The sequence below is a fragment of the Chiloscyllium plagiosum genome, unplaced genomic scaffold (assembly GCF_037043375.1).
Source record: "Chiloscyllium plagiosum isolate Xiang-an unplaced genomic scaffold, Cpla_swu_hap1 HiC_scaffold_7, whole genome shotgun sequence".
Lineage (NCBI taxonomy): Eukaryota > Metazoa > Chordata > Chondrichthyes > Orectolobiformes > Hemiscylliidae > Chiloscyllium > Chiloscyllium plagiosum.
In genome coordinates, this window is record NW_028270145.1 from 106,472,287 (window position 1) to 106,496,124 (window position 23,838).

A 23,838-nucleotide genomic window follows, 5' to 3' on the forward strand; every position below is an offset into this window, starting at 1 on the left:
TTTGACCCAGCAATAGTGAAGGAGTAGTGATATATTTCCAAGTCAGGGTGGTGAGTGGCTTGGAGGGGAACTTGCAGTGGGTGGTATTTCCATGTATCTGCTGCCCTTGTCCTAGATGGAAGTGGCTGAGGGTTTGGAAGGTGCTGTCTGATGATCTTTAATGAATTGCTGCAGTGCATCTTGTAGGTAGTACACACTGCTGCTACTGAGCATTGGTGCTGGAGGGAGTGGATGATTGTGCATGTGGTACCAATCAACTGGGCTGCTTTGTCCTGGATGGTGTCAAGCTTCTTGAAGTTATTGGAGCTGCATCCATGCAGGCAAGCAGGGAGTATTCCATCACACTCCTGACTTGTGCTGTGTAGATGGTGGACAGGCTTTGTGGAGTCAGATGTGTTACTTGCTGCAGTATTCCTAGCCTCTGACCTGCTGTTGTAGCCACTATGGTCATGTAGTGAGACCAGCTGAGTTTCTAATCAATGGTAACCACTGAGATGTTGATAGTGGGGGATTCAGTGACGGTAACATCACTGAATATCAAGGTGTGGTGGTTAGACTGTCTCTTATTGAAGGTGGTCATAGCTTATGTGGCACAAATGTTACTTGCCACTTATCAGACCAAACTGGATATTGTCCAGGTTTTGCTGTAAACAATGCACAGTAAATACTGGACAGCCAGCTCATGAAAATTAATGACAAATGAAAAGAAGCTGTGAAGACCAAGCTACTGTGGTCGAGAATTCCATGGATTCATCACCCTTCAAATGAAGACATTTGTCCTCATTCATGGAAGGATTGGTCTGCCTTACAGATCCACAGCCATAAGGTTAACTCTCAGATGTCTTTTGAAAACACAGATGTGTTATTAAATGAGCATAGTGTCAATCACCCCCTTTCTCCCAACACTCTTGCATCTGTATAGCTCTTCAAGGTCACAGGATGTCTCGAAACATTTTGCAGACAATTAAATGCTTTGAAAACCCCGGTTGCTGTTGCAATCTGGAAAACGCACCGACCAACTTGATTTTTATCCAAATTTTATCCAAGTAATGGTCCGATGCTCTCTTGAATGCACCAATTGAACCTGGCACCACCACACTTCTAAGCAGTGTATTCTGTATCCTAATTACTCACTGAATAAAAAGGTTTTCCTCACTTTACCTTTGCTTCTTTAACAGACCACTTTAAATCTATGCGTTCTCGTTCTTTAATGAAATGGCCTGGTTTACCATTCAAGACAAATTAGGGATGAATGAAAAAATGCTTAGATCTGTCACAAAACAATAAATTTAGAAAGAATCCAGGGTTTGTGTGCTGAGACCCTAATTAACATACAGTTGGATCTGGGCGTACAGGTCCATAGTTTCTTCAAAGTGGTAACACAGGTGCCCAAGGTGATTAAGAAGGCATATGGCATGCTTGCCTTCATCAGCCGGATATGGAGTACAAGAGTTGGGAAACCATGTTGCAGCTATATAAAATCCTTGTCAGGCCGCATTTGGAATATAGTTTGCAGTTTTGGTCGCCACACTACCAGAAGGACATGGAAGCTTTGCAGAGAGCATAGAGAAGGTTCACCAGGATGTTGTCTTGTCTCAGGGGCATCGGCCGTGAGGAAAGGTTAAAAAGACAAGGATTGTTTTCACTGGAAAGATGGCGGCTGAGAGGAAACCTGATAGAGGTCTGCACAATTATGAGAGGCGTCGATAGGGTGGGTACTCAGAGGCTTTTTCCCAGGATTGCAGTTTCAATTACAAGGGAACACAGGTTCGAGGTGAGAGGGGGAAAGTTTTAAAGGAGATGTGCAAGGGAAGCTTTTCACGCAGAGGGTGGTAGGAGCCTGGAACACACTGCCAGAAGGGGTGGGGGAAGCGCAATGGCAACATTTAAGAGGCATCTAGATGGTCACATGAACAGAGGGATAAGGACCGAATAAAGGCAGAAGGTTTGTTGTTTTGTTTAGTTATGGCATGATGATCGGCACAAGCTTGGAGAGCTGAAGGGTATGTTCCTGTGCTATACTTCTCTTTTGTTCATCGTTCTTTTTATGGAATTGTAAAGGGCAAGGCCACTGCACTGGTACAGATAAAATAAGATTTGAACAGCCTCGTTTAACTCAGTCTGATTACTGCAGCAATGGACTTCTGCGTAGCTGCTGAAACTGACAATGACTCTGTAACATTCCCCTGAAACTGACAATGACTCTGTAACATTCCCCTGAAACTGACAATGACTCTGTAATGTTTTCTGTAAACAAACCATGCTGCACAAACAAAGACTCAATATCCGGACCATTATACCATGAAATGTAAAAGCTACCGTGACGTGTGCTCCGAGGGTGAGAGAAGGCTGGCAGCTGACAGCCGTGCTGCTGGACCTCCCTCTCCCTCTCCCTCTCCCTCTCTCTCTCTCTCTCCCCCCGGAGCTCCGGTTTCTTTTGTACAATGAACTCTGTCGTTGAATCCAGATTCTGACTCCGAGACTGGAGATTTTCCCCACAACAGGTCCAACTTGTCCATGCCGACCAGACATCTTAATCTAATCTAGTCCCATTTGCTAGCACTTGGCCCATATCTCTCGCAGGTGAAAGTGAGGACTGCAGATGCTGGAGATTAGAGTTGAGAGTGTGGTGCTGGAAAAGCACAGCAGGTCAGGCAGCATCCAAGGAGCAGGAGAATCGACTTTTCGGGAATGATTTTTGCCCAAAACGTTGATTCTCCTGCTCCTTGGATGCTATCTGACCTGCTGTGGTTTTAGCAGCACCACACTCTCGGCCACATATCCCTCTAAACCTTACCTATTCATATACCCATCCAGATGCCTTTTAAATGCTGCAATTCTACTAGCCTCCACCACTTCAGTTCATTCCATACATACACCACTCTTAGGCTCCTTTATATCATTCCCCTCGCACCCTAAACCTTTGCCCTCTAGTTCTGGATTTATCCTTTTCATGCCCCTCATGATTTTATAAGCCTCTATAAGGTTACCCCTCAGGGCTCCAGGAAAAACAGACCCAGCCTATTCATCCTCTCCCTATAGTTCAAACTCTCCAGCCCTGGTAACATCCTTGTGCATCTTTACTGAACCCTTTCAAGTTTCACAATATCCTTCTGATAGGAAGGAGAGCAGAATTGCAGGCAATATTCCAAAAACTGCTCCTTGGATGCTGCCTGAACTGCTGTGCTCTTCCAGCACCACTAATCCAGAATCTGGTTTCCAGCATCTGCAGTCATTGTTTTTACCTAATATTCTAAAAATGGCCTAACCAATGTCCTATACAGCTGCAACATGACCTCCTAACTCCTATACTCAATGTTTTGACTAAAGGAAAGCATATCAAACGCCTTCTTCACTGTCCTATCTACATACGACTATCAAACCTGTCACCAGACGAAACTGCATCCAGATAACCTCCCATCTCAATGAGCCCCAATGAACGGCTTACCTTCACAGGTCTGAGTGTTGCACAGTGCCTCCTCAGTGTGCAGTCCAATGCAGATATCCCCACCATTAGCCGGCACTGGGTTGGTGCATGTCCGTGTACGTTGGTAATGTCCACCTCCGCAAGTCGCTGAGCATGGGGACCAGGGAGACCAACAGGACCATGCTCCCTTAACTGAAAAACAAGGCCACATCAAAGAATGAGAGTTAATAATTTAGCCAAGGTAGGGCAAACTGTACACCCTGTGGCTCCGTTGAGGCTCATTCACCTGGAAGTTGTAATCAACAAGACCCACTCCAGAGAGCTGAGCATGAAAATCCAAGCTGACACTCCCAATGTGGTATTGAAGGGGTGCTGAACTATCACAGGGTCAGTGCTGAGGGGCGATGCACTGTCAATGAGTCAGTGCTGAGGAAGTGTTGTAGTTAGAGGGAGATTGAGGGAGTGCCACACTGTCAGAGGGTCAGTACTGAGGAAGTGCCGCACTGTCGGAGGGTCAATGATGAGGGAGTGCCGCACTGTCGGAGGGTCAGTGCTGGGGGAGTGCAGCACTGTTGAAGGGTCAGTGCTGAGGGAGCGCCGCACTGTCGGAGGGTCAGTGCTGAGGGAGCGCCGCACTGTCGGAGGGTCAGTGCTGAGGGAGTGCGGCATTGTCGGAGGGTCAGTGCTGAGGGAGTGCAGCATTGTCGGAGGGTCAGTGCTGAGGGAGTGCCGCACTGTCGAAGTGTCAATGCTGAGGGAGTGCCGCACTGTCAGAGGGTCAGTGCTGAGGGAGTGCCGCACTGTGGGAAGTTCAGTGCAGAGGGAGTGTCGCACTGTCGGACGGTCAGTACTGAGGGAATGCCACACTGTCAGAGGGTCAGTGCTGAGGGAATGCCGCACTATCGGAGGGTCAGTGCTGAGGGAGTGACACACTGTTGGAGGGTCAGCACCGAGGGAGTGCTGCCCTGTTGGAGGGTCAGTAGCGAGGGAGTGCCACACCGTTGGAGAGTTAGTACCAAGGGAGTGCTGTACTGTTGGAGGGTCAGTACTGAGGGAGTGCCGCACTGTCGGACGCTCAGTGCTGATGGAACACCGCAGTGTCGGAGGGTCAGAGAGCCACACTGTCGGAGGGTCAGTACTGAGGGAGTGCCACACTGTCAGAAGGTCAGTTCTGAGGGAGTACCGCACTGTCGGAGGGTCAGTACTGAGGGACTGCCGCACTGTCGGAGGGTCAGTACTGAGGGACTGCCGCACTGTCGGAGGGTCAGTACTGAGGGACTGCCGCACTGTCGGAGGGTCAGTGCTGAGGGAGTGCGGCATTGTCGGAGGGTCAGTGCTGAGGGAGTGCCACACTGTCGGAGGGTCAGTGCTGAGGGAGTGCTGCACTGTCGGAGGGTCAGTACCAAGGAAGTGCTGCACTGTTGGAAAGTCAGTACTGAGGAAGTGCCACACTGTAGGAGAGTCAGTACTGAGGGAGTGCCACACTGTCGGAGGGTCAGTGATGAGGGAGTGCCGCACTGTCGGATGGTCAGTGCTGAGGGAGTGCCACACTGTCAGAAGGTCAGTACTGAGGGAGTGCTGCACTGTCGGAGGGTCAGTGATGAGGGAGTGCCGCACTGTCGACGGGTCAGTGCTGAGGGAGTGTCGCACTGTCGGAGGGTCAGTGCTGGGGGAGGGCCGCACTGTCGGACGGTCAGTACTGAGGGAGTGCCGCACTGTCGGAGGGTCAGTGCTGAGGGGGTGCTGCATTGTTGGAGGGTCAGTGTTGAGGGAGTGACACACTGTTGGAGGGTCAGCAACGAGGGAGTGCTGCATTGTTGGAGGGTCAGTAGCGAGGGAGTGCCACACTGTTGGAGAGTTAGTACCAAGGGAGTGCTGCACTGTTGGACGGTCAGTACTGAGGGAGTGCCACACTGTCAGAGGGTCAGAGCTGAGGGAATGCTGCACTGACGGAGGGTCAGAGAGCCACACGGTTGGAGGGTCAGTAGTGAGGGAGTGCCACACTGTCAGAGGGTCAGTTCTGAGGGAGTACCACACTGTTGGAGGGTCAGTACTGAGGGAGTGCCACACTGTCAGAGGGTCAGTTCTGAGGGAGTACCACACTGTTGGAGGGTCAGTACTGAGGGAGTGCCACACTGTCAGAGGGTCAGTTCTGAGGGAGTACCACACTGTTGGAGGGTCAGTAGTGAGGGAGTGCCACACTGTCAGAGGGTCAGTTCTGAGGGAGTACCACACTGTTGGAGGGTCAGTACTGAGGGAGTGCCACACTGTCAGAGGGTCAGTACTGAGGGAATGCCGCACCGTCGGAGCATCAGAGAGCCACACTGTTGGAGGGTCAGTGATGAGGGAGTGCCGCACTGTCGGAGGGTCAGTGCTGAGGGAATGCCGCACCGTCGGAGCATCAGAGAGCCACACAGTTGGAGGGTCAGTGATGAGGGAGTGCCGCACTGTCGGAGGGTCAGTGCTGAGGGAATGCCGCACTGTTGGAGGGTCAGTGATGAGGGAGTGCCGCACTGTCGGAGGGTCAGTGCTGAGGGAATGCCGCACCGTCGGAGCATCAGAGAGCCACACAGTTGGAGGGTCAGTGATGAGGGAGTGCCGCACTGTCGGAGGGTCAGTGCTGAGGGAATGCCGCACTGTCAGAGGGTCAGTGCTGAGGGAGTGCTGCACTGTTGGAGGGACAGTGCTGAGGGAGTGCCGCACTGTCAGAGGGTCAGTGCTGAGGGAATGCCGCACTGTCAGAGGGTCAGTGCTGAGGGAGTGCTGCACTGTTGGAGGGACAGTGCTGAGGGAGTGCCGCACTGTCAGAGGGTCAGTGCTGTGGGAATGCTGCACTGTCGGAGGGTCAGAGAGCCACACTGTTGGAGGGTCATTACCAACAGAGTGCCACACTGTTGGAGGGTCAGTACCGAGGGAGTGCTGCACCGTTGGAGAGTCAGTACTGAGGGAGTGCTGCACTGTCATAGGATCAGTGCTGACGGAATGCCGCACCGCCGGAGGGTCAGAGAGCCACACTGTTGGAGGGTCATTACCAACGGAGTGCCACACTGTCAGAGGGTCATTACCGAGGGAGTGCTGCACTGTTGGAGGGTCAGTACTGATGGAGTGCCGCACTGTTGGAAAGTAAGTACTGAGGGAGTGCCACACTGTAGGACAGTCAGTACTGAGGGAGTGCCGCACTGTTGGAGGATCAGTGATGACGGAGTGCTGCACTGTCAGAGGGTCAGTGATGAGGGAGTGCCGCACTGTCAGAGGGTCAGTACTGAGGGAGTGCCGCACTGTCGAAAGGTCAGTGCTGAGGGAGTGCCGCACTGTTGGAAGTTCAGTGCTGAGGGAGAGCCGCACTGTCAGAGGGTCAATACTGAGGGAGTGCCGCACTGTTGGAGGGTCAGTACTGAGGGAGTGCCGCACTGTTGGAGGGTCAGTACTGAGGGAGAGCCGCACTGTTGGAGGGTCAGTACTGAGGGAGTGCTGCACTGTCGGAGGGTCAGTGCTGAGGGAGTGCCTCACTGTAGGAGAGTCAGTACTGAGGGAGTGCCACACTGTCGGAGTGTCAGTGATGAGGGAGTGCCGCACTGTCGGAGGGTCAGTGCTGAGGGAGTGCCGCACTGTCGGAGGGTCAGTGCTGAGGGAATGCCGCACTGTTGGAGGGTCAGTGCTGAGGGAGTGCCACACTGTCAGAGGATCAGTACTGAGGGAGTGGCACACTGTCGGAGGGTCAGTGCTGAGGGAGTGACACACTGTTGGAGGGTCAGTGCTGAGGGAGTGCCGCACTGTCGGAGGGTCAGCACTGAGGGAGTGCCGCACTGTCGGAGGGTCAGTGCTGAGGGAATGCCACACTGTCAGAGGGTCAGTGCTGAGGGAGTGACACACTGTTGGAGGGTCAGTACTGAGGGAGTGCCGCACTGTTGGAGGGTCAGTACTGAGGGAGTGCCTCACTGTAGGAGAGTCAGTACTGAGGGAGTGCCACACTGTCGGAGGATCAGTGATGAGGGAGTGCCGCACTGTCGGAGAGTCAGTGCTGAGGGAGTGCCGCACTGTCGGAGGGTCAGTGCTGAGGGAGTGCCACACTGTCAGAGGGTCAGTACTGAGGGAGTGCCACACTGTCGGAGGGTCAGTGCTGAGGGAGTGACACACTGTTGGAGGGTCAGTGCTGAGGGAGTGCCGCACTGTCGGAGGGTCAGTGCTGAGGGAGTGCCACACTGTCAGAGGGTCAGTACTGATGGAGTGCCACACTGTCGGAGGGTCAGTGCTGAGGGAGTGCCGCACTGTCGGAGGGTCAGTGCTGAGGGAGTGCCGCACTGTCGGAGGGTCAGTGCTGAGGGAGTGCCGCACTGTCGGAGGGTCAGTGCTGAGGGAATGCCACACTGTTGGAGGGTCAGTGCTGAGGGAGTGACACACTGTTGGAGGGTCAGCACTGAGGGAGTGCTGCACTGTTGGAGGGTCAGTAGCGAGGGAGTGCTGCACTGTCAGAGGGTCAGTTCTGAGGGAGTGCCGCACTGTCGGAGGGTCAGTGCTGAGGGAATGCCGCACTGTCAGAGGGTCAGTGCTGAGGGAGTGCCGCACTGTCAAAGGGTCAGTGCTGAGGGAGTGCCACACTGTTGGAGGGTCAGTGATGAGGGAGTGCCGCACTGTCGGAGGGTCAGTGCTGAGGGAATGCCGCACTGTCAGAGGGTCAGTGCTGAGGGAGTGCTGCACTGTTGGAGGGTCAGTGCTGAGGGAGTATCCCGCACTGTCGACGGGTCAGCGCTGAGGGAGTGCCGCACTGTCGGAGGGTCAGTGCTGAGGGAGTGCCGCACTGTCGGAGGGTCAGTACTGAGTGAGTGCCGCACTGCCGGAGTGTCAGTGCCGCACTGTCGAAAGGTCAGAGCTGAGGGAGTGCCGCACTGTCGAAAGGTCAGTGCTGAGGGAGTGCCGCACTGTTGGAAGTTCAGTGCTGACGGAGTGCCACACTGTCGGAGGGTCAGTGCTGAGGGAGTGCCGCACTGTCGGAGGGTCAGTACTGAGTGAGTGCCGCACTGTCGGAGGATCAGCGCTGAGGGAGTGCTGCACTGTCGTTGGGACAGTGCTGAGGGAGTGCCGCACTGTCGGAGGGTCAGCGCTGAGGGAGTGCTGCACTGTCGGAGGGTCAGTACTGAGGGAGTGCCGCATCGTCGGAGGGTCAGTGCTGAGGGAATGCCGCACTGTCAGAGGGTCAGTGCTGAGGGAGTGCCGCACTGTCAGAGGGTCAGTACTGAGGGAGTGCCGCACTGTCGGAGGGTCAGTGATGAGGGAGTGCCGCACTGCCGGAGTGTCAGTGCCGCACTGTCGAAAGGTCAGAGCTGAGGGAGTGCCGCACTGTCGAAAGGTCAGTGCTGAGGGAGTGCCGCACTGTCGGAGGGTCAGTGCTGAGGGAGAGCCGCACTGTCAGAGGGTCAGTACTGAGGGAGTGCCGCACTGCCGGAAGGTCAGTACTGAGGGAGTGCTGCACTGCCGGAGGGTCAGTGCTGAGGGAGTGCCGCATCGTCGGAGGGTCAGTGCTGAGGGAATGCCACACTTTCGGAGGGTCAGTGCTGAGGGAGTGCTGCACTGTTGGAGGGTCAGTAGCGAGGGAGTGCCACACTGTTGGAGAGTTAGTACCAAGGGAGTGCTGCACTGTTGGAGGGTCAGTACTGAGGGAGTGTCGTATTGTTGGAGGGTCAGTGCTGAGGGAATCCTGCACCATCGGAGGGTCAGAGAGCCACACTGTAGGAGGGTCAGTACCAAGGGAGTGCCTCACTGTGGGAGGGTCAGTACTGAGGGTGATCCACACTGTCAGAGGGTCAGTGCTGAGGGAATCCTGCACCATCGGAGGGTCAAAGAGCCACATTGTAGGAGGGTCCGTACCAAGGGAGTGCCTCACTGTGGGAGGGTCAGTACTGAGGGTGAGCCACACTGTCAGAGGGTCAGTACTGAAGGAGTGCCGCACTGTCGGAGGGCAGCCTGGTTAATATTTACTTTTCAAACCGTTCTGCCAAAGAACAATTCATTATTGGATCGTTTATTGTTTTGTGGGAGTTTTCTGTACATAAATTGACTGCCATGTTTCCCACCAGATATGGCTGCAGTAGTTCAAGGTTTCAAGTCTATCCCTCGAGAGATCTCCTCCTATTTGTTTTATTTACTGTTCCACTCCTTTATGTAACTCCCAGATGGTGTTGTGGTTATATCCCAGATTCCTCCGTTCCTCTGCTTCAATAAGACACAAATTTTCTCCTTATCAAAACACCACTTTACACTTCAAAAATGTTTCTCACCAACCTGTTCAAAGCTGGTATGACCCACGCTAGAGCAGGTAGGACTTGAACCTCCTGGATCAGAGGGAGGACCACAACCACTACACCACTTTACATTTAACATTGAAAGCAGTTTGTCAATTTTATGCCCCCTTTTCGAGCTTATGAAGCCGTATTTTTTTGGCATTCTTCTCCAATACATATTATAGTCTTCCACTTGGTGTCAGTTGCAAAACTTATATTTCTGACCCCTGAGACAATAAGACCATAAGGTCAAAAGAAATAGGAACAGGAGTAGACCATTCGGCCCCTCGAGCCTGCTCCACTATTCAATAGGATCATGGCTGATCGGACATTCCTCATGTCCATTTTCCCGTCCTTTCCCCGTAATGTTTGATTCCTCACCAATCAGGAATCTATCTATCTCAGCTTTATATAAACACATGGACTCCTCCCCCCACAGCTCTCTGTGGCAAGGAGTTCTCAACCCTCTGATAGAAGAAATTCCTTCTCATCTCAGTCTTAAACTGATGCCCTTTTACTCTGAGACTGTGCCCTCTGGCCCTAGTCTCTCTCATGAGGGGAAGCATTCTCTCAGCATTGACCCTGTCAAGCCCCTTTAGAATCCGATATATTTCAATGAGATCGCTTCTCATTCCTCTAAACTCCAGTGAGTAGAGTCCAAACCTGTTTAGCCTTTACTCATAAGACAATCCTGCCATACTGTGGATCATCTGAGTGATCTTCTCTGAATTGCCTTCTCTGAAATAACACCTTTTCATAAATAAGGGACCAAATCTGCTCTCAGTGCTCCAGATGTGGTCTCCCCAGCACCTTGTACAGTTGCAGTAAGACTTCCCTACTCATACTTCAATCCCCCTGAATTAAGGGCCAACACTGAATTGAATTTAATTGAATTTATTGTCATGTGTAGCGAGGCAAAATGAAAAGCTTTGTCTATTAGCCTTCCTGATTACCTGTTGCACCTGTGCACTACCTTTCTGTGTTTCATACACAAGTATCACTTTGTATTAATTGCCAAAAGAACTGCGTATAAATCAGAAACCAAAGCAGAAATTGCTGAAAAAACTCAGCAGGAATGGCAGCATCTGTGAAGAGAAATCAGAGTTAACGTTTCAGGACTGGTGACCCTTCTTCAGAACTGTTCTGAGCAAGGGTCACAGAAACCTGAAACATTAACTCTGATTTCTCTTCACAGATGCTGCCAGACTTGCTGAGCTTTTCCAGCCATTTCTGCTTTGGTTTCCCACTTTGTATGGCAGCTTTCTGCAGTTCTCTTCTGTTTAAATCATACTCTGGTCTTCTCCCTTCTGAGATGAACCACTTCACACCTCCTCTCCCCAAAGCACTCCATTTGCCAACGTTTCGTCCACCTACTTAATCTCTGAGTTGCTTGAGCAGTTACCTGGGCAAGGCAGCTGATTGCAGTCCTCATACTGAATGTCAGCTCCTGTGCAGGGTAGGCCTCCGTTTCTGGGCTCAGGATTGGTGCAGCTCCGCCTCCTGGTCCGAAAACCTGTTTCACACTCACGGGAACAGGGTGACCACGGCAACCAGGGGGACCAGCCACCGTCGATCCTATGGAAGGCCTGCCGGCTGAACTTCAAAAGGTCATCGACGAGGGCTGTGTGAGGGTGAGAGAGAGAGAGAGGGGAGGGTCATGTGACAGGATGTGTGTCACGTTACCGAGGGAGACAATTCACAGAGTTGTTACAACGCAGCAGGAAGCCCATCATATCTGCATTCGGTGTGCAAATGAGCATTTCACTTAATGCAATTTTCTTGCCTTCTCCATAAAACATAAGAGCTGAAGTAGACTATTTGGCCCATTAAGCCTGTTAGAACATAGAACATAGAAGAATACAGCGCAGTACAGGCCCTTGGGCCCTCGATGTTGCGCCGATCCAAGCCCACCTAAACTACACTAACCCACTATCCTCCATATACCTATCCAATGCCCTCTTAAATGCCCATAAAGAGGGAGAGTCCACCACTGTTACTGGCAGGGCATTCCATGAACTAACGACTCGCTGAGTGAAGAACCTACCCCTAACATCAGTCCTATATCTACCCCCTGTTCTGTCATTCAATTAGATCATCGTTGATCTGATCATCCTCAACTCTATTTTCCTGTCTTTTCCCCCACAATGTTTGAATCCCTTACTGATTAAAACTCTACCTATCTCAGCCTTGAATGTATTTAATGACCCAACCTCAATAGCACTCTTTGACAAAGAATTCCACTGAATCACCAGCTCCCAAGGGACAAAACAGTTTCTCCTCATTCTGTATTGTGTGTGCAATCCCCGACTCTGAGATTATACTCTCTGGTCCAAGACTCTGCTACAAGGGGAAACAGAATTAGAGTGGTGTTGGAAAAGCACAGCAGGTCAGCCCAAAACGTCAATTTTCCTGCTCCTTGGATGCTGCCTGACCTGCTGTGCTTTTCCAGCACCACTCTAATCTTGACTCGAATCTCCAGCATCTGCAGTACCCACTTTCACCTACAAGAGGAAACAATCTCTTTACATCCACCCTGTCATCTCCCTTAATAATCTTATTTGTTCTAAACTCCAATTAATACAGGCCCAATCTACTCAACTTCTTCTCATGTACCTGGGAGAACTTTCTCTGGAATGCCTTCAATGTCAGTGCATCTTACTTAGCTAAGGGGACTAACTATTCACAGTATTCCAGGCATAGCCTGACTAATCTTACATAGTTTTATCAAGATCTTCCTACATTTATACTCAATTCCCTTTGACATAAAGGCCACATGTTGATTTCCCTTCCCTACTGTCTGCTGAACTTGTACAGTGGTTTACTGTGATTATGTACAAAGACACCCAAATCCTTCTGTTCTGCAGCTTTCCCAACTTAAATATTATTCATCGCTTCTGTTCTTCCTTCCAAAGTGTATCACCATAGGTTTTTCCATATTGTATCGCACCTACTGAGTTTTTGCCCATTTAGATAGAGTCATAGAGATGTACAGCATGGAAACAGACCCTTCGGTCCAACTCGTCCATGCCGACCAGATATCCCAACCCAATCTAATGCCACCTCCCAGCACTCTGCCCATATTCCTCCAAATCCTTCCTATTCATATACCCATCCAAATGCCTCTTAAATGTTGCAATTGTACCAGCCTCCACCACTTCCTCTGGCAGCTCATTCCATATCCGTACCCCCTCTGCATGAAAATATTGCCCCTCAGGTCTCTTTTATATCTTTCCCCTCTCACCCTAAACCTATGCCATCTAGTTCTGGACTCCCCCACCCCAGGGAAAAGACTTTATCTATTTATCCTATCCATGTCCCTCATAATTTTGTAAACCTCTATAAGGTCACCCCTCAGCCTCCGATGCTACAAAGAGGGTGGAGTTAAACTCTGGTCCCTGTGAGGCAGCAGTGTGAGCCACTGAGCCACCATGCTGTTTCTTGCTCTTGTACTTTATGCGCCTTAAAATAATGGGGCATTGTTAACTCGGTTGGCTGGACAACTAGTTTGTAATTCAGAGCGCTGATAACAGTGTGGTTTCAATTCCTGCACACGTGTGGTTGTCACGAAGAATTCTCCTTCCCAACCTCAGGCCTCACTTGAGGTGTGGTGACCCTCAGGTTAAACCACTGCCAGTCCTCTCTCTCTCTCTCTCTCTCTCGCTAATGACAGAACAGCCCTGTGATCAGGTTGGATAATGGCAACTTTACTTTTTATGAATAACCAATTAAATTAATCATTTGCTGCATCACCAACTCCTCAACCAGCATTTAAATCTACTCTTGGAAATGTGGACATGACTGGAAAGTCCAGTTTCTGCTGTCCATCCCTATTTGGCCTTGAACTGAGTCGCATGCTTGGCCATTTCAGAGGGCGGTTAAGAGTCGACTACTTTGGGGTGGGTTAGGAGTCACATGTAAATCCAGCCCTTCAAAAGTGCAATCCAATCACAGAATAACAGAACTGGTACGGTGCAGAAGGAAGGTGTTTGGCCCTTTGCTGACTCTCCAGATGGGCATTGTGACCTCTTGTCCAATAAGGATGGCATAAAGGTCATCAGTGAACCCAACAGACATTCAATTTATCCCTTTTATTGAACTTAAATTTTACCATTTGCCATGGTGAACACATGCCCATCCCCCACTTCCCACTCCCCCCCCCCCCCCCCCCACCCCGGAATATTAGCTCAGGGTTTTGTGGGTGCAGCATGGTGGCTCAGTGGTTAGCACTGTTGCCTCACAGCGCCAGGGACCCAGGTTTGATTCCAGCCTCAGGTGACTGTCTATGTGGAGTTTGCACATTCTCCCCGTGTCTGCGTGGGTTTCCTCCAGGTGCTCCAGTTTCCTCCCACTGTCCAAAAATGTGCAGGTCAGGTGAATTGGCCATGCTAAATTGTCCATAATGTTAGATGCATTAGTCAGAGCGAAATGGGTCTGGGTGGGTGACTCTTCGGTGGTCGGTGTGGACTTGTTGGGCCAAAGGACCTGTTTCCACATCATAGGGGAATCTAATCTAATCTTTAATAGCTCAGTAACTCTTCCACTCACTTGACTTACTGTCAGTGGTGCAGGCAGAGGTGCCATCCGCAGGACAGAAACGGCTATCCACCCTCTTCTTGCCGAGTTGTAGATCGTGTGGATCTGCCAGCGGTGCCCGGCAAGTGTAGCGGAACCGCTGTTCGTGCCGGGCTCCGTTCTGACTGACGTTGACTGGCATCCAGGGTGTCCACGGTGTGTTTCTGCGTACCTCTGGGCAGGAGTCCACATTACACGCCCTGTGCTCCTGTGGAGATGGGGAGAGAGAGAGAGAGAGAGAGAGAGAGAGAGAGAGAAATCATCAAAGACTCAAACTTTCTGCTTCCATGCCAATTCCATGACAGAAACCATTCTGTTTCCATTTCGAGCAACACAAATCACAATCATGGAACAGTGCATGTGGCAGGTTTCTGGCTGGTTACAGTTACAGCTCCAGTTACAGAATCAAAGAACTGTCACTGTGTAGAAGAAGGCCAACGGGCCCAGCATGTCTACACCGGCTCTCCAAATGAGCATGATGACTTTGTGCTGCTGCCCTGCCCATAACCCTGCATATTGTTTCTTGTCAAACAGATCATCTAACCAGCTGCTGAATGCCTTAATTGAACCTACCTCCATCAGGATTTCCAGTCAGCACACTCCAGAACAACTCGCTGATAAAGAAAAGCTTCCTTTGCATATTCCATTTGAATCTTTTGTAAATCACTTTTGAGCTGTGCTCGCGCTCTCTCTTTCCCCGTTTTTCACAAGGAATAGTTTCCCCTATATATGTCCAGACCCCTCATGATTTTGAAAATCTCAATCCAATCTCCTCTTAGCCTTCCATGAGGAAAACAATCCAATCTTCTCAGAGATATCTTTGTAACTGAAGTTTCTCCCTTGAAACAGTCTTGTCAACCTCTTGTGTGGTCTCTCCAGTGCAACATCTAAAGGGTGATGCCCAGAATTGTCATAGAGTCATTGATTAGGTGAGGTCTAACAATGTCTTGTTCAAGGTCAGCATCACCTCCTTGCTCTTGTACTCTATGCCTGGCAGCATCCGAGGAGTCTTGTACTCTATGCCTGGTGAAGGGCATATGCATGAAACGTCAATTCTCCTGCTCCTCAGATGCTGCCTGGCCTGCTGCGCTTTTCCAGCACCACACTCTTGACTCTATACCAAGGATACTGTGTGTTTTATTCGTTGCTCTCTCCAATTGTCCTGCCTCTTTTGATAACATATACATCCAGTCCTTCTGCTCCTGCAACTCTTTAAAATTGTATCCCTTAGTTTGTACTCACCATGTGCTTTTTACCAAAAGGCAACACCTCACATTTCTCCTCTCATCCTCCACCTATCAGCTCACTCTACCAACCTGTCTATGTTCCTTTTGAAATTCTGTACTGTCCGCTTTACAGTTTAAAGTCTACTGCACACTTTGAAATTGTTGCCTGCACATCGAAATAGCGCACATCAGGAAAAGCAAAGGTCCCGACACTAATCCTTACAGATTTCCAAATCTTCTAATCTTCCTCCAACTTGTAAAAATGTCAATGAATAAATAAAAAGAACTGGGGATGCTGGAAATCAGAAATGAAAACACAGAATGTTGGAAAATCTCAGTAGGTCTGGCAGTGTGTGTGGAGAGAAATCAGAGTTAATGTTTCGAGATCAGTTCTGAAGGTTACTGGATCCGAAATGTTAATTCTGATTCCTCTCAATTAACAAGTTGCCTGTTCCTCTGACAATTTTGTATCCACATCATTATTGTCTCCTGAAATCCACAAGCTATAAGTCTCTTCACAGGTTTGTTGTGTGGAACTGCATTCAATGCCTTTTGCAAGTCCATATGCAACACATAAACAGTATTACTTTCATTAGCCCCCTCTGTTATCTCTTTAAAAAACTCCAGCACATTACTTCAATAAAATCCAACAAAACCCCAGCATGTTAGTTTAACAGAATTTTCTCTTGAGAAATCCATTTTGGCTCTTCCAAACCAACCCACATTTTACTATGGGAATATAAATTCTATCCTGATTAACTGTTATGAGAAGCTTCCCCACCTCTGAAACCAAACTGATTGACCTGCAATTGCTAGACTTATCCTTATGTCCTTATATTGACGAAAGATCATAGAGTCACACAGCATGGAAACATACCCTTCGGTCCAACTCGTCCACACTGACCAAACATCCCAATCTGTCCTAGTCTATAATAGTCTTTCAGGTAAAAGGTTTATAATTCTCCAGGTAATAAGACATCAGGTTATAGTCAAAAAGGTTTATTTGAAATCACAAGCTCCTTCACCCTGACGAAGGAGCAGCGCCCCGAAAACTTGCGAATTCAAATAAACATATCGGACTATAATCTGGTGTCATGTGACTTCTGACCTTGTCCACCCCAGTCCAACACCGGCACCTCCACATCATATAATTAAATGGATATTCTATTCTATTCTATATAATTCTCCAGTCCTCCGGTAGCTCCCTGAGATTTGGCAAGTCTAAAAGATCATTGATAGTGTTTCTGCAATTTCCATTCTCACTTCCCTCAACTTTGGTGGATGTTTCCCATCTGGTCTCAATTCTTGTGCTGGAAAATGACAGCAGGTCAGGCAGCATCCAAGGAGCAGGAAATGTCAAAAGCCCTTCATCAGGAAACGTCAATTCTCCTCCTCCTTGGATGCTGCCTGACTGGCTGTGATTTTCCAGCACCACACTCTTGACTCTGATCTCCAGCATCTGTAGTCCTCATTTTTGCCTGGTCCCAGTTCTTGTCAACTTTAAATATGGCCAGCTTATCCAAATCCACCTTCTGATCAATTTTGAACCCGTCCGTTGACATCTTCTTCATCAGCCTGGCTAGCATCTATGTTCCCGTTAAACACAGAAGCAAAGTTTTCATCTCAATGTGTAAATCAACCTTTTAGTCCCAAATTGACCCTTCTCCTCCTTTTATTACCCTTTTCACCAATGTTCCCACCCTCTCCCCCTCTCCACCCCCCCCATTTGCCTTTTGAGGGAATATACCTTGACAGGGCTTCAATCACTTCTTTTTTGAATGTAGCCCATTGTTCAGCTACTGTTTCTCTGAGAAATCTTTGGTTCCTGACTATCGATTGCCCATCAAGGAAGGATATGAGAGTCGTTGAGAAAATGCTCATCCTAGCACCTTTTACAGGTTTAGGGTTTCCTGCCTCAACTCCCCTCCTAAGTAGAGCATTCCAGACACCACCATCCTGAGTGAAATAGGTTTCTTTTCTCAAATCCCCTCGAAACCTCCTGCCTTTTGCTTTAACGTTACTCCCACTTCTCAGTGACGCTTTGACTAAGGGAATACAGCTGCTTTCAATCCATCCTGTCCATGCCTTTCATAATCTTATATATCTCTATCAGGGGCCCACAAACCTTCTCCGCTCCAAAAAAAACTTGAGCTTATCCAGTCTCTTTCCGTCGCTGGAATGCTCCATCCCAGGCAAATCCTGGGGAATCTCCTCTGCACCCCATCAAGTGAAATCACATCCTTCCTCTAATGCAGTGACCTGAATTGTGTGCAGCATTTCAGCTGGGCCCCAGCCTCACTTCTGTGCAGCATTCCCCCCACTCTTTCCCCTTAACCCTCTAAATATTTTTTTTCCCCTCCATTCTGTATCAATGGAATTTACTTCCACCATCTTCTCAGGGCGGCCGCCTGACTCCAGTACTGTCTCCTAGTGTCATCTTCAGAAATGTATTGGCCCACAGTCTTCATCAGAGTTGGCCAGCCCTGCAGATTGGCCCTGGTGTCTCAAAGAATAAAGGGTTAAATATCCAGGGGGTCGATTGTGGAAACATCAACAATTTTGTTTTAAGTCACTCATGGGCCATTGGCATCGCTGGCTGGGCCAGCTTTTATTGCCCGTCTCTAGTTGCCCTTGAGAAGGTGGTGGTTCTGCTTTGCACCTTTGTCTGAGCTGAGATGTCACCTTTTTTTCTAAAACCTTAAGTTATCTTGGGAATGTGACTTGAAAGAAGTTCTGAGATTTACATATTAATGAATCAAAACCTGCAACCCATTCTAAAAGATGAAAGACTTAACCTTCATCTAGTATTGTTCAATCTATCATATTAGTTGCGTTACACTATGAGCTGTGTAGAATCCATAGAATCCCTCCAGTGTGGAAACAGGCTCTTTGGCCCAACAAGTCCACACTGACCCTCCAAACAGTAGCCCACCCAGACCTATTCCCCTAACCTATTATCCTATATTTACCCCTGACCAATGCACCTAACCTACACATCCCTGAGCACTATGGGTAATTTAGCATGGTCAATTCACCTAATCTGCACATCTTTGGACTATGGAGGGAATAAAAGGGGAGAAAGTGAGGACTGCAGATGCTGGAGATCAGAGCTGAAAATGTGTTGCTGGAAAAGCACAGCAGGTCAGGCAGCATCCAAGGAACAGGAGAATCGACGTTGCGGGCATGAGCCCTTCTTCAGGATTCCCACACAGACACGAGGAGAATGTGCAAACTCCACACAGCCAGTCACCCGAGGCTGAAATCAAACCCAGGTCCCTAGCGCTGTGAGGCAGCAGTGCTAACCACTGAGCCACTGTATCTTATGATCCTGCACCACTAGCTACCTGACGAAAGAGCAGTGCTCCGAAAGCCAGTACTTCCAAATAAACCTGTTGGAATATAACTTGGTGTTGTGTGATTTTTAATTTAATAGTTGTATAAATGTGTGAAAAAGTCTGTTTGCCCGGGAGCCAAAAGTCATCCAATCTGGTCACAGTCTTTGTTGACTTTTCCATCAGGCCTGGTGAGGCTGGTACACAGTGAGGACGGGCATGTTGATATGAATGCTGGCAGCTTAGATAGGGAAGGGGGTGTTGGTTGGAAGTAGAAGGCCCATATGACCAAATCTTCCTGGAATTTCTCCAACTCTCCTTGGCATTCCTTGGCACTATTTCAAAGATAATATCTCAGAAGTCAATCTAGAAAAAGAGGTGGGCAGACATCAAATCCAATAATATCAACACTGAGCCACGGGAGCAGACAGTAAGGGAGTCAAGGCTAGGTTTTGTTGACAAGATAGATCTTAACCTCTACCTTAAACAGAGAGTGAGAAATGGGAAGGTTTTCAGGAGGTGGGAGGGAGCTATTTCAGGATTTAAGGCCTAGGCAGTTAAAAGAGCAGCTGCTAACAGTGTGGTGATGAACATTGGACCTACACAAGAGGCTAAGATTTTACAAATTTGATCACAGGATGTGGGCAGTATTACCCAGAGGACGGTTAACTACTTTGAGAACCGGGTGGGTTTTTTTAATTGACAGCTTGGTTAGAATTAGCTTTCCATTCCAGATTTTTACTGAACCCAGATTTCACCATCTATCATGGCGGTAGTCAAACCCATGTTCTCAGAACATTAGTCTGGGGTTCTGGATTACTAGACCAGTGATGCTGTCAGTACACTATTGCCTCCACATAGCGCAAAGCTTTTGGAGGGTTGGGAAGTTCCAGAAGAGGTCATGGAGATCGAGATAAAGGTGAGGCCATGGAGGGTCTTGAAATCAAGGATGAGAATTTTAAAATTGAGATGACACCAACCTTGGAGCCAATGTAAGTCATGAAGGACAAGGGTGTTGGGTGAATGTGAATTGATGGGAGTTAAGGTATGGCCAATGCAGTTGCACATGGGTTCAAGCTCATGGTGGAAGACAGATTAACTCTCCGTTTGAGAAGGCTTTGAATGCAGGGCTATTGAATATTTTAAGACAGAGGTAAGATAGTTTCTTGAGAGGCAAAGGAATCAAAGGTAGGCTCGATGAGAATGTGGAACTCAAAACATAAAGAGTAACCATGATCTCATTGAATGGTGGATCAGCCTTGAGGGGCTGAATGGTCTACTCCTGTTCCTATATGTATGTTTGTGTGTACGTATGGTCATATAGATCTATACTCCTTGATAGCCCAAAATCTACCTTGAAAAATACAACCTTCCCTGAGTCTCCATAGAAGGTTCCAGATTCCCACCACCCTTTTGTGTGAGGGAACTTTCCGCTGTCCCTAGCAAATTCCCAAACATGGAGGATTTAAGTTTCATCTTCTTCTCAGGAAGGAAACACTCATTGTAATTAGGCTTTTGAAAACCTTTCATGATGAGGGAAAAGCAAGTCCTTCTCCTCAGAATTCCAACATTCCCGAGCATATGAAACGGATAAAACAAAAATGTAAACTTGATTGGAAGGTGTGAAATGTGCTTTCAATTACAATCAGCGCGGCATTTGGAGACTCCCATAAAGCAGATTGGAAACATAGTATCCTGGTCAGAGTCTGAACCATTCGACACGGGTTATATTTTATGAAAAAATAACAACTCAATTAGAGGTGAATATTGAACAGATGTGTTTCACAGATCCTTGGTGAGGAATTCAGAAGAGTTGACACTTAGCTGGCCCTAGCCCACGGCTTGATACAGCCTTCCTTGAACCAACTGCACAAGACTCCAAGCTACAAAATCCCCTGGGCGACATTCAAAATATCCAAGATAAGTGTTCTTCTGGGAACTCAAAGCTAACAAAAGAATCATTATGGTGCAGAAAAAGGCCATTTGGCCCATCGTGCCTGTATCAGCTCAGTGCCAATTTCCCACCTTTTCCCCATATTCCTGCAAGCTGCTTCCATCCAAATAGCGACCCAATGCCTCTCTCCAACATCTCAACTGAACCTGCCTCCATCACATTTCCAGGCAGTGCCTTCCACACCCCAGCTACTCGCTGAGTGAGAATGTTTATTTCCCCACAATGCCCTTACTTCGGTTGCACATCACTCGAAATCTACTCCCTCATTCTTTTTGCCTTCTTCGAGCAGAATTAGCTTCACCCTATCTGGGTGTAGCGATTGGACTATGTCTCAAAGAACCTCAGGTCTGAACACACTCAAACAAGAATCACAGAATCCCAACAGTGCGGAAAGAGACCATTCGGCACATCGAGTATGTACCGACCCTCGGAAGACCATCACAGCCAGATCCAGCCTCCATCCTCGTAACCTCACATTTACCATGGCTAATGCATTAATTCCTTCAGGAAGTTACGTTTGCGGGCACATTTTCAGCATTTTAGATAAGGACATGAGTAGGAAACATTTGGATGGATATTGGCCAGGAGCAGGCAGGTGGCTAGTCAGTTTGGCGTTAAGTTCGGCATAGACTAGTTTCTGTGGTGTGAGACTCTATGATTCGATATGTTGTTTGTTCACAGGATGTGGGCATCACTGGGTAGGGCAGCATTTATTACCAATCCTTGATTGTCTAGAGGGCAGTTAAGAGTCAGAGTTATAGAGATGTATAGCATGGAAACAGACCCTTCAGTCCAACTCGTCCATGCCAACCAGATATCCCAACCCAATCTAATCCCACCTACCAGCACGAAGCCCATATCCCACCAAACCATTCCTATTCATATACCCATCCAACTGCCTCTTAAATGTTGCAATTGCGCCAGCCTCCACCATTTCGTCTGGCAGCTCATTCCATACACATACCACCCTCTGCGTGGAAAAAGTTGCCCCGTAGGTCCCTTTTATATCTTTCCCCTCGCACCCTAAACCTATGCCCTCTAGTTCTGGACTCACTGACCCCAGGGAAAAGACTTTGCCTATTTATCCTATCCATGCCCCTCATAATTTTGTAAACCTCTATAAGGTCAGTCCTCAGCCTCCGACGCTCCAGGGAAAACAGCCTCAGCCTGTTCAGCTTCTTCCTATAGCTCAAATCATCCAACCCAGGCAACATCCTTGTAAACCTTTTCTGAACCCTTTCAAGTTTCACAACATCTTTCCGATAGGAAGGAGACCAGAATTGCACGCAATATTCCAACAGTGGCCTAACCAATGTTCTGTACAGCCACAACATGACCTCCCAACTCCTGTACTCAATACTCTGACCAATAAAGGAAAGCATACCAAACGCCTTCTTCACTATCCTATCTACCTGCGACTCCACTTTCAAGGAGCTATGAACTTGCACTCCAAGGTCGCTTTGTTCAGCAACACTCCCTAGGACCTTACCATTAAGTGTATAAGTCCTGCTAAGATTTGCCTTCCCAAAATGCAGCACCTCGCATTTTTCTGAATTAAACTCCATCTGCCACCTCTCAGCCCATTGGCCCAACTGGTCCAGATCCTGTTGTAATCTGAGGTAACCCTCTTCGCTGTGCACTACACCTCCTGTTTTGGTGTCATCTGCAAACTTACTAAGTGTACCTCTTATGCTCGCATCCAAATCATTTATGTAAATGACAAAAAGTAGAGGACCCAGCACCGATCCTTGTGGCACTCCAATGGTCACAGGCCTCCAGTCTGAAAAACAATCCTCCACCACCACCCTCTGTCTTCTACCTTTTAGCCAGTTCTGTATCCAAGTGGCTAGTTCTCCCTGTATTCCATGAGATCTAACCTTGCCAATCAGTCTCCCATGGGTAACCTTGTCAAACACCTTACTGAAGTCCATATAGATCACATCTACCGCTCTGCCCTCATCTATCCTCTTTGTTACTTCTTCAAAAAACTCAATCAAGTTTGTGAGACATGATTTCCCACGTACAAAGCCATGTTGACTATCCCTAATCAGTCCTTGCCTTTCGAAATACATGTACACCCTGTCCCTCAGGATTCCCTCCAACAACTTGCCCACCACCAACGTCAGGCTCACCGGTCTATAGTTCCCTGGCTTGTCCTTACCATCCTTCTTAAACAGTGGTACCACGTTAGCCAACCTCCAGTCTTCCAGCACCTCACCTGTGACTATTGATGATACAAATATCTCAGCAAGAGGCCCAGCAATCACTTCTCTAGCTTCCCACAGAGATCTAGGGTACACCTGATCAGGTCCTGGGGATTTATTCACTTTGTGCGTTTCAAGAAATCCAGCACTTCCTCCTCTGTTATCTGGACATTTTGCCCCTACAGTCTATATCTTCCATATTCTTTTCTACAGTAAATGCTGATGCAGAATACTCATTTATTATCTCCTCCATTTTCTGCAGCTCCACACAAAGGCCGCCTTGCTGATCTTTGAGGGGCCCTATTCTCTCCCTAGTTACCCTTTTGTCCTTAATGTATTTGTAAACACCCTTTGGATTCTCCTTAATTCTATTTGCCAAAGTATCTCATGTCCCCTTTTTGCCCTCCTGATTTCCCTCTTAAGTATACTCCTATTTCCTTTATAATCTTCCAAGGATTCACTCTATCTATCCTGTCTATACCTTGCATATGCTTCCTTCTTTTTCTTAACCAAACCCTCGATTCCTGAAGAAGGGCTTATGTACGAAACGTCGATTCTCCTGTTCCCTGGATGCTGCCTGACCTGCTGCGCTTTTCCAGCAACACATTTTCAGCTCTGATCTCCAGCAATTGCAGACCTCACTTTCTCCTCAATTTATTTAGTCATCCAGCATTCCCTATACCTACCAGCCTTTCCTTTCACCCTGACAGGAATATACTTTCTCTGGATTCTCGTTATCTCATTTCTGAAGGCTGCCCATTTTCCAACCATCCTTTACCTGTGAACATCCGCCCCCAAGCAGCTTTCAAAAGTTCTTGCCTAATACCATCAAAATTGGCCTTTCT

General features: G+C 48.5%; 2 protein-coding genes across 4 annotated transcripts in view; both read right to left on the reverse strand.

Annotated features, from left to right (window-relative positions):
• The window catches only part of sema5ba (sema domain, seven thrombospondin repeats (type 1 and type 1-like), transmembrane domain (TM) and short cytoplasmic domain, (semaphorin) 5Ba), a 324,529-nt gene that overhangs the window by 21,693 nt on the left and 278,998 nt on the right, over positions 1-23,838 (reverse strand). For 2 of the 3 annotated variants that reach the window (XM_087989339.1, XM_087989340.1), the window contains exons 17-19: positions 14,251-14,485; positions 11,108-11,326; positions 3,449-3,619 (exon numbers count right to left, since the gene is read on the reverse strand). In XM_087989339.1, coding sequence (XP_087845465.1) covers positions 3,449-3,619; positions 11,108-11,326; positions 14,251-14,485 — 625 coding nt within the window. The remainder of the gene's footprint in view (positions 1-3,448; positions 3,620-11,107; positions 11,327-14,250; positions 14,486-23,838) is intronic. The other variant, XM_087989341.1, reaches the window with a different exon arrangement.
• LOC148149677 (uncharacterized) lies at positions 4,327-10,548 on the reverse strand. Its single transcript, XM_087988640.1, has 5 exons — positions 10,545-10,548; positions 8,379-8,676; positions 6,740-8,159; positions 4,616-4,840; positions 4,327-4,491 (listed from the first exon to the last, which is right to left on the reverse strand). The coding sequence occupies exons 1-5, from the start codon at positions 10,546-10,548 to the stop codon at positions 4,327-4,329; spliced, it is 2,112 nt and encodes a 703-aa protein (XP_087844766.1).

What these genes read in the sequence shown, in the direction of transcription:
- LOC148149677 (XM_087988640.1), bottom strand. An exon ending in AGCACTGACCCTCCGACAGT is followed by an intron (nt 8,160 to 8,378) that starts GTGGCACTCCGT and finishes ACCCGTCGACAG; the next exon opens with TGCGGGATACTCCCTCAGCA. An exon ending in TCAGTACTGACCCTCCGACA is followed by an intron (nt 4,492 to 4,615) that starts GTGCGGTACTCC and finishes AGCGTCCGACAG; the next exon opens with TGCGGCACTCCCTCAGTACT.